A 13,657-nucleotide genomic window follows, 5' to 3' on the forward strand; every position below is an offset into this window, starting at 1 on the left:
AGTGAGAGCAATAATTCTAGGGCCATCAATCACTGATAACACTAAACTGATGAGCGGTAAAAGCTTTTAAAGTGTCGCCTATGGGCAATTTTGGGTATAGTAGTTTTCTGCGATTTTGCGGGTGCGCGCAATTTTAAAGCTTGACATGTTTGGTGTCTATTTACCCAACGTGACCCGATATTTTATATTTTACCAAAAAACTGGGTAATAATAAATGTTTCCTAACATAATGTTAAAAAAAACTCCTTTTTTTCACATTTTTCTGTAATTTTTCTTAATTATAATAAAAAATAAAACCCCCAGTGGTGTTTAAATACCACCAAAATAAAGCTCTATCCGTCCCCAAAAAATGGTATAAAATTCATTTCAGTACAGCGTTGCATGACGGAATAAACGTCAGTCAAAGTACTGCAGCGCTGAACACTGAAAAATGGCCTGGCCAGGAAGGGGGTCTAAGCACCTGGTCTTGAAGTGGTTAAAGAATCGTGGCACCACAGCGAAGCAAACACGCGATATGGGATCGCCAGTAAAGTTCTGTTAATTATTTAATTGCAGGCTAGCCCATGGTAAGGGGAATCTAATTCTTATTTGCCTTTTTACTTTGGTGATCCTGGTAACATATGGTCTATTCCTAGCCTACTTGAAGATGATGGCATGTTAGATGGAGGAATTTTTCAATCTTTCATCTAGTTTCTATTCTTTTATCAGGTCTTCTTGTCTATCAAAGGAATTTACTATCAAGCAGACGTACTTGGGCAAGCAGTGACGTGGATCACCCCATATGCTTTTTCACATGATGTAAGTTATGAAATGGTTACTGAAAAGTGAGCAGAATATCCTTCGGTAACTGCTTTCTAAATGATGAAAGATGTACAATGGAACTGTTTTTCAAGTTTGTTTTATATGTTCAGCTGAAAAGAGTTTTATTACAGGCATATTCCAATCAGAAGTATAAATAAATGCCTGAGAAGCATATTGGGTACACAGCCTTCCTACTTGGTGTTTCACCCAGGCAGCTGCTACCCTGTAATCTAATAAACCAAGATTGTGGTCCTGGGGGCACCATGCTGTCTCCATGTGAAAAGCCTCATATGTAAAAAAAAATCCTCCATGACACCAATCAGATTCAGATTTGGCTGGGTAGTTTGAATGTGATTGGTGGTCCATAAATAGGCAGGGATTTGCACAATAAATGCTTCTGGAAGTACACGCTGAGCTGACAACAGAGGGCAAGGTATTATATATTTAGGAAGGTTTTTAGGCTTTTTAAGTGCCCTTTCCCCTCCTAATGAAGCGCAGCATACACATAACAAAAAAAAATGTAGGGGGTAAAACAGATAATATAAATATCCTCCAGTTTCCTTTAGTGGTTCTACCGTGGCTCCACATGTACAGTATGTGGCATGTTTTTTGCTGGGAGTAATCCCCCAACTGACCTCCTAGTCTCAGACTAATGATTGCGAGATAGAAAGACCGGCTCCCAATCACATGGTTACTGTTTTAGAATTCTCCCCTGTATCTTTCTCTTCTGAGGAGACTAGACTGACTAGTCTGAACGAAAAAAATAATGTTCTGTTTTATAAATAAAGGGTTAGATGAAGGCTTAATCTAGGTAACCATTAGGAGGGGCAGTGTGTTTTTAGGTAGGATTGAAAAGGGCTTTATATTCAGTGCCAGTGTTGGTGTTAGTGTGTTTAGGTAGGATTAGAACAGTGGTTCTCAACTCGTGGGTCGCGACACCCTCTGCAGTGGGTCGCGGCGTCATGTCTGCATAGACCGGCCCATCTGCATTAGAGAGAACTAGAGGGGGAATTTGTGGTTCAGCCTGTGGAACCTCATAATGTCAAACTGTCCCATTAGAAAACAAAATGCACACTATTGCCTCTGGGCCCTACTATGGGTACGAGCAATAAATTAATGTACACATATCTGTTTTATTAGTCGGGGGTCTTTTTTGGTGATTCTTGGTAATATCAAGAAATAAAACGTTTCACATCACAGATTGAGATTTTTTAAAGAAGTTTTTCATTTTTTTTCATTTCTTATTTTTCAATTTTTCTTTTACTGGAACACTGGTTTCTCAATTTAGTAGTTTGTGCTATCATCTCACTACCCGGATTGCTGGAGTGTACTGTTGTTTCTAAATTTGTCATTCACTGATATCTTGTCACATTGTATTACATAAGTAGCTTTATGCCTTAAATGTTAAATAACACTGAATAGGTCTCCCTTGAAGACTCCTCAGTGGTTTATTTTTTCAACACTATTGAATCATTTTTTCACTATGAATGGTATGGTTTTCACCTAAATAATTATTATATGCTTCACTTTTACGATTCACTTTATGGGATTGAGCTGTGATATTAATTTTATTTAACATTGGTATTTAGTTTATCTAAGCACCTTTTTAGCGCTGTGTTAACACTTCCAAATTACCATTTTCTTTTTCTCATAGCAGCTTCAGGGCCATTCATTTTAATAATAATTTTAGCAGTCTTCCAAGAGCGCAGATCTTTGTTACAACTATACAAATATGTATAAATGTGAACAAACAAGGTATAATTCACCTGGATTCACAAGTAGTTGCAAAGATCTGTTCAGTTTTGCTAACACATGCCAAAGTTGCAAAACGGAGTTCAGATGTTAAAGAAGAACTCTGAACAAAAGTGCAGGGGGAGGTTACCCTCACACTGCAAGGGTTAAGCTCCCATTTTTGTCTAGGTTATAAAAAACAAAAAAGATACTCTGCCGAGCTGGCTGCCTGCTTCTCCAGTCACTGAAGCCTCTATCCTCTTACACTGCAGCATTGGAATGTTCTTCAGCGTCCTCCCATCCCATACACTGTGTATAGTATGTTATGATTCACAGGACCTTAGACCGCTGCAGCGGGGGAGAGGCTCCATGTACTGGTCTAAGAGCAAGCCTGCTTCTCTGAGTATTAGGCGAGTCTAACTTCTTTTTTTTTTTGAGCACTTAACCCTTGCAGTGTGGAGATAGACCCCCTGCAGGAGTTAAGGAAATTATGCCTGGAGTTCTGCTCTCATTCTTAAAGGGGTTAATAGTCCAGTGAAGTGACTTTTCCTTAGTTAAGGTAAGGTCATCAGTCTGTTGCAGGCAAGAGAAAGCATTTTCTCAGTCTCCTCCCCCACTGAATACCCTGAGTGCAAAATTATAACTTTGTATCCGGTCACAGAGCGATAGGCTGCAGTTTGGGATCTGTGACCAAGAACTTCAGACACCTTGATTTACATGATTGTGTCTGAGATAAGCATCTCCAGGAAGTATGTGCTGAGCCTGGATAATGCCTAAAGAAGGTTGGTACTGTCCTGATTTATAAAAGCAAACAAAGGAAATGCCAGAATCATTACTTGGATTCCTTCTAAACAGAGATCAATGTACACATTACAATGAATACATTAACGTAAAAAAAAAAAAATCCCAGGTGTGCTACAAGGTTTCATAGCGTGATAGGCACGCTAGTGGGAAACTGCAGTAACAGGCTGCTCCTAGCACCATGCCATAAAACAATTCTATTGTTGTGTTGTCTGAGATGTACTGATCACTCATTAATCACTATTGGATACTAGGTCATGGGCCATAACACCTGCAGTGGCCTCGTATCTATAAAAGTAGCCTAACTTTCAAAGCTTGTTGTTAGTGTCCCCATAGGGATGTCATAGCGTTTAGAGCAGTATAGTATAAATGTGCTGTACATACTATCGTATAATACTTTATTCAATTTGAAAAATCACAGTAAATCGGTAAACCAGCTCATAGCCTTTACCTCAGTAATGTATTCTTCCGTTTTGGATATATAATATAATGCATTTATTTTGTCTGCGTGCTTTTGTGAGGTTTCTATAGCCTTTACATTTTGTACTCCTGTGATTTCCTGTGCCTTTATAAGTAATAGATGTACTAAAGGCAGTTCTGACACTTTCATTGGTTTCCTAGGTGCTACAGAAATTACCTGCATTTTTATGTGACATAACTAGTTATTCTTTTTTCCTGATGATAAACAATGGAAATGAACCATGATGTCACCTAGGACCTCCCTGAAGAAGCAGAGATCTGCTTCATCAGCTTCTCTCCAGCATCTGAAGCTGGAGAGTGACACGAGAATGCGGAAGTGCTTGCTGTAATATAAACCACTTCCGCATTCTGACAGCGAAGAGGGGACTGGAGGGAGATTGTGAACCGACCTCCCTCTAATCCCCTCTCAGAGAGCCACTATGCTGGTCCCGGGCCCGGGATCAGCATGACAGCGGGAGGGGGGCACACATATCGGGACCCCATACAAGCGATCCGCCGGCTCTATAGCCGGCGGATCGCTTGTATGATAACAGGCATCGCTGCCTGTTTTTAAATTATTCGCCTTCCCTGCTCGTGCAGCGCGCACGAGTGGGCGGATCTAACAGGGCGTGTATACACGCCCAGTTACATCCAAGAAGTGGCCGGCCGTGTATACACAACGGCTGGCCGGGAGGTAGTTAATATATGCTCTCCATTGACTCTGTTAGAAAAAGAGAAATTAATCTGCCACTCAAAAATATTATGCTAATTAACTACAAGAGGTATTGCAATTAACTAACTTGCCTCTTGCGAAGGCTAAAGTGCAATTATTCTTTTTGCCCAACCACCTAAACCATACCACCCTCCACAGATCCGTACTTGCCGTGATCCAACAGAAAAGTTCTGGTATTGTTTACATCCAGGGCTGCAGTGCCTCCTCTGCTGGCTGTACCAGCACATTATAGCCCTACAGACTTCTATGGGGCCATCCCCCAGCCAGGGCGCTAGGCCAGGAGGGGGAAGAGTTGCAGCACTGGATGCCAAACAAATAGTTGAGCTGTGGCCCTCAGATCTTGGTAAGTATAAATCTTTACAGTGCAAGGGTGGGATCCTTTAGGTCATGGGAGAGGGGCAAAATGAAAAAGTGCGCTTTGTCTCTAATCATTGCTTGTGATCATACGGATATTCCAGGTAGATGGCGGGTGGTTGAAATTGACTGAATATTGGCGCATGTATGGCCAGCTTTACTGATAACAGTCATTTTATCAGACAGTAAAATGCCATGAACATTTTTTTCTGCTATATTTTAAATTCTTTACCCATCAATAACACTACTATGATGTTGTTGTCTCTGCAGCACCCTACAGATGTGGATTATAGGGTTATGGCCACATTTACAGAGTTTTTTACCACCCTACTGGGATTTGTCAACTTTCGCCTCTATCAGACTCTTAATCTGCAATATCCCCCAAAGGTAAGAGAATAAAGATCACCTTTGTTTTGCTAGTTACGTGATATTGAATTTGCCATTAATATGTCTTGATGATTTGGGCGGTTACTGCTGTTAACCACCCTTATTTAAGAAAAAGTAGGTAGCTTTTTGTAGGTGGGTACATGGATGTGAATAAAAATCAAAGTTCACATTTTCTTAACTGTAAATGGGTGTTTATATGTCTTTCTGTAAGAGCTTTACTTCAAGCGGACCTTCACCTGGACCCCTTTACTTTAAAACCATTGTAAAAAAGACAATTTAAAAAGACACAATTACTGTTTACTGCGGCCTTTTGTTTCCTCAAATTCTTTAACTTATCTGCAGTGTTCCCCTCCCGTTGGCCATTTTTAAAAAGGGCAGAGGATTATTACTGCCTTTTACTTCCTAGCGTTATAATCCACCTCCTCACAATGATGCACAAGAAGTTCCCGCACCTACACATCTATTTACCGTTGTTTCTGCCTCCTTGAACATTAGACCGTACACATCGTCTGATTGCATAACAAAAAAATTTCTTTTCCGGAGATCTTGCAAAGTCTTGGAAGCTCTTTTTGTGTACAGAGAAGATCTCCCTGGAAAGCTTTTCATGAGAGCAAATATGAGGTGCTGGCTACATCACCTGTAGCTTAATAGACCAGGAAGCACAATGCAGGAAATTGGAGGTAACACAATAAATGTATGGTTGTCCTAATAACTAGCAGATGTTTTGGGAACAGCTTTCCCAGGTGCATGTACCAATGATATTTAGTGCTGGGATGGGGGGAGGTCCGCTTTCTTGTGGTGGTGCTATTTTTAACATTGTAATACTTTGTGTTCCATCAGCTGGATTCTCGTTCAGAGGCTGATCTGAAAGTGAATGATGAAGACAAATATGCTCTGGAGTCTGAATCCTACATGGAGGTATGTTGCTGGGACAGCAGGAAAACTGGCAATATAGCAGAGCATGTTTTGCTGCTTTCTGGTGCTCATCCTGATGCGCTTGTACTTCCATGCTCTTTCTGCCATTGTTTTTTTACTGACTCTCTTGCCTAGTGTCTCTATTTCAGTCTTCCTGACAGACAGCCATGCTAAGTGTGCTTCCTCTTTTAGAAATTGGCAGCTCTCAGTGCCAGTCTGTCCCGAGTAATTCCATCTGAGCCTGAAGATCCCGATGCAGAGATTGATGAGTTTCCTGCAGATCCTGTGAGTAATCATTTGTGGTGGTTAGTAATTTCACCATTGTGAGCGCTCAGTTAGGTGCTGCCAAAGAAAGATCATTCATACGGCCTGAAATGTGTGTCATCAGTAAAATGTTTATTTTAAGTTCAAACTGTATCTGAAGGTAAAACAACAATCTATTTTAAGTATGGTATAAAAGGAGACTTGCTATTACTACATTTGGAGGAGCAGTGTTGTCACCCTAAGCCAGGAATTGTTAGGACTACACCTCTGTCTCCCCTCATCTTCATAACATACGGTGGAAAATGTTTTTTTGTCCACAGTGATATCTGGGAACAATGCCATCTGATAATAGTGCAATGCCATCTGATAATCGTTTTGGCCCCATAGACTCAAAAGGAAAAGCTTGAAGACGTGCAATTGCTGTGTTTTTGCGCGTTTTCTCATTAACATCAATGAGCTGCAATCTGCACATAAAACGCACATCAAAAATGCGCGTAAAAACGCTGTTGCCTAGGTGTTAACCCAGCCTTATGCCTAACATTAGCATAGCTGTAATGTTACAGGCGCAGATCCTGAATGCTAGTGATGTTCAACAAACTTATAGCGGGGTAGACTGACGATGAATTACTCTTGTTGCCTGGTTTAAGAGAAGGGCTAACTTGCATTTTAGCAGAAATTGGCTTCAGAAATGAAAGGTTTCAGAGGTTACATTTAGAGATCTAGACAGCTCTATCAAGTTTGGAAAAGGGTAGATAGGTGCCTATCAATCATTTGCCTGTTGGGATTTAGGATTATGAGAAAATGTGTGCTTAAGATGAGCCATGGATCTTTACATTCATAGGACGTCAACTCTGAGAAAAATGAGATGTATTGGTGTACAGAACAGTAGTGTTTTTTTTATGACCAAAAAGGTTTAGGAAACCTAGGTGTAACAGTGTACCTCGATTGAGTGAGTAAATCTCTTGATATGCATATATATCATAGGTTACTCTATTGACTATATTTTGTACTACAGTTTTTTGGCCTTTTGGGAATTTTATTTAACATTTTATAAACATGAAATCATCTGTAGTTGAAAGGCTTTTGGTAATGATCTTTTGTCATTTTTAGTAAATGTGTAGATTAGGGATATACTGGTATCAGTGCCGATACCGAGTATTTGGGCGAGTACTCTTACTCTCCCCAAATGCTCAGATACCGGAACTTCTGGTCAGAGGAAGATTTCCTCTGACTGGTAGTGCCATAGGGGAACATGGAGCCAGCTTCCCAGGCAATCAGGAAGCCGGGCGGCGAGTAATGACCCGCCTCCCAGGTTCCTGATTAGCCAGGAAGCCGGCTCAATGCTGATTGGCCGGGAACATGGTTTCTGCCATCTTTCATTTGATCAGCAGTGCCCTTTTATCTTTCTCAACATTCAGTTCACCCAGCTTCCCATGGACCATTGGAATAATTTATTTTCAAAGCTTTTGTATGCTGTCAAATAAGTAAGAGTTACAGAGAATGCTAGCTCACCTGCAATGAAATCTCCCCTCTCTTCCGGCTTGTTCACACCCGTTTTCTGCACACCACCGCACATGTATGTTGTGTGCAAAAAAACACAGATCAATGGACAGACAGATCAGTTTGGCCAATGATGCCTTAGTACAAAAAATTTAAAAATTCCAGCACACTGTATTTTCCTGGGTAATATTCCTCTTTATCGAGAGTTGTCCTTAAAAGCAATTACATCACTGCAAAGCATTTCGGACTGAAAAGTCCCTTTTGCAGCAGCACAGCGCTTATGGAGACCTTTTGAAAGTACTTACTCTTTGCTGGAATACTGGATCCATTGTCTCATTTTAAGTAATTGACCCCTAACTATGCAGATAAAGAGCTCTGACCTAACTATGAGTTTGGTTGCTGCTACCTTGTTCCAGGGCAGTTACATGGACAGCATTGATGCCAGAGACAGCCAATTAACTAGCATTAGCAGCCTTCATATTTCTCCCAATACAGGCTTTTATGATAAACACAGAGGTTGGCTTGCATATAACAATCTCTTGTCTCTAATGCAGGAGAATGGAAGCCTTCAGGAGGAGCAGAAGAAGCAGCAGCAGGAGGAAGAGAAACACAAGTGTTTATTTGTGGGTCTTAAATTCTTCTTGAACCGGGAGGTACCTAGAGAAGCCCTGGCATTTGTCATTCGGTGAGTCAGAAAGAGGTCGAAATTTTGGAATTTGGAAATTATGCTGAAAATGATAAAAGTCAATATTTCTAAATTGGGACTATTAATATTAATCCATTCCTTAGGAACATTTTTAACCCATCCCTGCCAACTGTATGCATATGTGGCAGGACCGCAGGGGTTTTAACAGTGCTGCCACATATGCGTGTACAACTGGCATCCCTGTTCTGTGCTGGGAGCACGCTCAAGCATGGACCCCTATTGCTGTGCCCTATGCTGTCACCAACAGTTCCCGGTCACTGTATGATTGGGAACTGCTAGGACAAGCTCCTGATAACTGTGACAGCCAATCACACTGATCACATGATTGGCGTTAAAATCTTCTTAACCCCTTCGTGACTGACGACGTACAGTGTACGTCGCCAGTATCGGGGCTGTTTAAACAGACTCGTTCATTAAACAACTTCCGTTCATCGATCCCCTCCCCGTTCTATGGGACCGGGAGCGATGCAGAACTGTTCCTGTCTGCATAAAGGCTTAATGCAGATTGTTGTTTTTCATATTCTTGTCAGCGCAAAAAAAAAAATGCAATTCATGCCAATAGTTGCCTTTTTTCTAGGGCTGCAACTAATAATTATTTTCAAAAATCGATTCGTTGGCCGATTTTTTTTTTTTTTTTTTTCCCGATTAATCGGATTACAAAAATTAAATACCATCCTTATTTACAAACATAAATTTTACTTCAGAATAAAACTGAATGCACAATTTTTTGCAATAACACTGCACTGGAAAGCACGGCATTGCGGTACCATGTGTTGCAGGGGGGGCAATCACACTGGGTGGGAAACACTTTGGGGTGCCAGTTAAATGAATGGCACTGCAATGCACCTCGTGCAGCAGAATTTGTCAGGACGAAACCGAAATTGACTTTTTTTCCCACCTTTTTATTATTTTTTTTAATGTATTGTAAGCACATGGCGCTTGAATAGCTTCAGACAAAGAATGACCCAGCTGCAAGTGGCAAGATTCCGCAGACAGCAGCTTAATGTAAATACAGCAGGTAGTGGTGGTGCAATAGGCAGTCTGCTATTGGCTATTTCAAGTTGCAAAAGCTGGCTATTGCTCCTGCCCACTGCTTGCTGTGCCCTCCTCCCAGCGTGGAGGAGAGAGCTAGGGGATCCAATCAACTAAACGATAAAGAGAATAGTTGACAACTATTCTCATCATCGATTAATTGATCAGTTGGTTGCAGCCCTACTTTTTTCCTTTTATTTGAGCAGGCTGTTTGTTATGACTCTGTTTTGCTTTTGATGTTTCCCAACAGGAGTTTTGGGGGTGACGTGTCATGGGACAGCACACTTTACATAGGGGCAACATATGACACCTCTGATACCACAATTACACACCATATTGTGGACCGACCTAATGTGCAGACTCAGATCATCAACAGGTAATTAAGCATGTTTGACTGCTTAGATTTAGTCTCCATCTTATACTTGTAGGTTAGAAATGTTTCTAAAGCAGAATCGTGGCCAAAGAGCTTTTGCCATAGTTTTTAAGCATGCACGGTTTGCTAGCATGTTCTTCAAATTGTTCATCCACTGTAAATACCATTTCTCTAGATATTTTGCTCTTTACTGAGAGATACAGCAAGCCTGTTTGAGGTATAAGCCCTGCTTGTCGTTGACTGCATTACTTCAGTTGTAAGCTTGAATCTAGGAGGTAGACAGCAAAGCCTTCTACTCTACTGTAATGCTATGGCAAAATGCTTTGGCCTGACTATACTAAAATAATAGTAATGCAAAAGCCATCCCAACAGGTTTCATTTAAGCCTCTTTATAGGGTACTAGTGAATAACACACTCATATAAATAAAAGAAGGAACAGTAACATTTGTACTGAACGTTAGTTACAGATGAAGAATTGAAGAAATAGCAGTCTTCGTAAGAGACGAAACCAAAACATGGGCAGTGCCATCACGGGGAACTCTATGCCAGCAGATAAAACTGCGCCCGGTATGAGAAATAGGACCGTGTCCACATAGGAGTTTGAGTAGTGAGGAGGGAGGACTTGGTTGACCTCCTGGCAATGAATACTTTAAATCTTAAGGAAAGCAAAAAAATGGGCAAATGTTGGTTGAATTTAAAAAGAATTTACATTCAGTGATAAATGTCATGAATAATATAGTAAAGCACTTTCCCATTGAAAAACAGACATTGGGCCAAACCTGGTTGCTCTTGTTTGATGCTATTTTTCTTCAGGCAAATCTTGTTTGAAAATGGGCAAAAACTAAAGTAATACATGTGGAGAATTCAGTCTTGGAACATTGTAAATTTTGCATGCGATTTTTTTTTTTTTTTTATTGGTTTACATACTTATTGCTTATTGCTACATACCTTATTGCTGCTTGTGACATGTATTTGTTTGTGAATCAGGACCAGAAAGACTGTTGTAGCTGCATTTTACAATATTGGTTTAGGTTACAAGATATATTTACTGCTAGAGGTTTTTATTTTACAGGTCCATGTATATTTTTAAGGTGATCGGCTTTGTTGTTTTTTCCCTTCCCTGCTAGACCTACATATGGATGTCACCATACAGTAGGTCTGTTTTATCCCCCAATGAAAGAGTAACTTATTGTTAAAAAATGAATAAAAATAAAATCTTTTTCTGAAATTTCTTGACATTAAGCATTTTGGCTAGCTGTTCTTCTGGCTCTTCAGTTGCACTTCTACTGTTTGCCAGATGTAAAGTCCATAGGGGAGGCAAAACTTTCTACTGTCCTGTAGCTAGGTCCCATAAATCTGCTGTATTCTTTTGTAAACTCAGTACAAAAATATCCTTTTATATCTGTACATGACAAATGATTTACTAAAATAACCGTACTCTGTTGAATGTTGTTCCCTTTCCTCTGCAGGTATTATGTTCAGCCGCAGTGGGTGTTTGACTCTGTAAACGCCCGTCTGCTTTTGCCTGTGGAAGACTACTTTCCGGGGGTGTTGCTACCGCCCCATCTTTCACCATTTGTGCTCGAGAAGGAAGGCGATTACATTCCACCAGAGAAACAGCGGCTTTTAGCACTGCAAAGAGGAGAGACATTTGGTAACAAATAATGCTGAAAAAATAAAAAATGTATACGACTGTATGACCAATAGTATGGTCTATTGCTACATCCAAGATCTAAAAGCTATATCAAGGAACTTCCATGTTGCACAGTGGACTTGTAAGCTTAATATTTTGCGACGGGTTGGTTATGAAATTTAAAGCCCATATATGTACAATTTGCTCAAATAATTGTATGTTAGATGTAGGATGCATGCTTTCAAAATGACTTGAATAGCTGATCATATTGAAGGATAACAATGTCTTGCTTAAATTGAGATGAATGTCTGTATTCTGATGAGAACTTTTAACCAACAGATAAAGAGGATGAAGAGGAGGAGGAGGAAGATGATGATGAGGAGGAGGAGGAGGAAGATGAGGAAGAGGATGATGAGGTAGAAGAGGAGGAGAATGATGAAGAGGCTAAAGAGAGTTATAAGAAGTTGAAAGAAAGAGAAGATAAACAGTTTAAGGGGAAGGTACAACAGTTCAGATCTTCTCATGCTACCAGATGTCTTTCTCCCTTACACCATCAATGTAAACAAAGTGTTGTGTCTTGTCCCATACAGAAGCTCAATGTAAAGGTAACAGCAGGCACTGTAAAGGTAGAGGACAAAGCACGAGCAGCTGAGCAGGAGAAGAATGAGGAAAAGCGCCTGGCTATCATGATGATGAAAAAGAAAGAAAAGTATCTGTACAACAAAATCATGTTTGGCAAAAAGCGTAAAGTTAGAGAGGTAAGATCGGAAATATTAAGGTTATTACATGGAAGCACATTTAAGATCAAACTTCTACAATTTAAGTGATCCTTTAAAAAAATCATGGAATGGGTGGATGTAAGCATATTGTGTTAATGTAATGTGACCTTATCTGTTACTGCAACTGCAGCATTGTGATTACAAAGCAGATTGTGGTTCACCTCCTTTATGGAAGTGCCCAAGGGAAGCATTTTCAGAATCTATTGACCAGCCAAATAGCTTTTCCCCTTGTCGCATGAGGGAACAAAAAAATAAGTTTGTAAAAAAAAAAGAGGGCCGTGTGTAATGATAAAATACCTGGATTGTAAATGAGATTTCTTGTCTCTTTAAAGTAGATCTTTCAGTAACCTTACAAGTATGCTTGAATATAAATTACTGACATATCACTATTTACCACAATAGTATAATTTTACCAATCATTATTTACCTTTTATCATTAAAAAACAGCATAGATTACTTGCTTGTGTTACTCTTTCACATCACTTAGTATGAATCCACTTGAAACATGAAAACCACTTTAGGTTATCTCTGATATGCATATATGGTTACTGTTTTTATTTCTTACTACTTTACTGTGTTGTAATTTGTTCTTGTGCCGTAATGTTCAATAGAAAAATCCATGTTAGACTAATTTGTAATAAGATTCAGTAAGAGCTACCTTAAACATATTTGTGAAATGTAATAACACAATGCCAAAAGTTTAAAATTAGGGCTGTGCAAATTAACGATTGATTTCTCGATTATTCTTTTTGATCGATTAAAATTTTTTGGATCGCTAATGAAAATACTCACCTCTCTGCCGCCTTCCGGGAGTCCCGTCGGAGATCCGGGGATGTCGCGGACATCGACGTCACCGGACTCACCGACTGAGACGTCACCGACGGAGCCCTTCCCCAAGACTGGTCAGTGGCGTAACAACCGGGTGGCGGGGGGTGCGCCAGACAAAAATTGCACTTTTGTCTAAATGCCGAAAGTGTCATTTTCCTGCAGATACATCGGTGCGGTGCATCCGTGCTTTCTTTCCTCCCCCCTGGGCGCTGCTCTGTGTCCCAGTGGGGAGGAGAGAAAGTGACAGCCTGCGGGAGGAGAGCGCTGTGAGCGGCCGGTGTCTCTCCTCCCAGACCGCTCAGCCACCTATCAGAGTCCGGCAGAGCGGTGTGGGGGTGGAGACAGGCCGCGCTGTCACAGG

The 13,657-nt window shown here is 40.5% G+C and overlaps 1 protein-coding gene across 1 annotated transcript in view; it reads left to right on the forward strand.

Annotated features, from left to right (window-relative positions):
• PES1 (pescadillo ribosomal biogenesis factor 1) overlaps positions 1–13,657 on the forward strand; it is a 34,438-nt gene that overhangs the window by 18,672 nt on the left and 2,109 nt on the right. The window contains exons 6-14 of the mRNA XM_018555498.1: positions 709–798; positions 5,150–5,266; positions 6,107–6,184; positions 6,374–6,466; positions 8,500–8,630; positions 9,934–10,059; positions 11,526–11,710; positions 12,044–12,189; positions 12,280–12,447. Coding sequence (XP_018411000.1) covers positions 709–798; positions 5,150–5,266; positions 6,107–6,184; positions 6,374–6,466; positions 8,500–8,630; positions 9,934–10,059; positions 11,526–11,710; positions 12,044–12,189; positions 12,280–12,447 — 1,134 coding nt within the window. The remainder of the gene's footprint in view (positions 1–708; positions 799–5,149; positions 5,267–6,106; positions 6,185–6,373; positions 6,467–8,499; positions 8,631–9,933; positions 10,060–11,525; positions 11,711–12,043; positions 12,190–12,279; positions 12,448–13,657) is intronic.

Source organism: Nanorana parkeri, unplaced genomic scaffold (assembly GCF_000935625.1).
Source record: "Nanorana parkeri isolate BGI_ZX_2015 unplaced genomic scaffold, ASM93562v1 scaffold199, whole genome shotgun sequence".
Lineage (NCBI taxonomy): Eukaryota > Metazoa > Chordata > Amphibia > Anura > Dicroglossidae > Nanorana > Nanorana parkeri.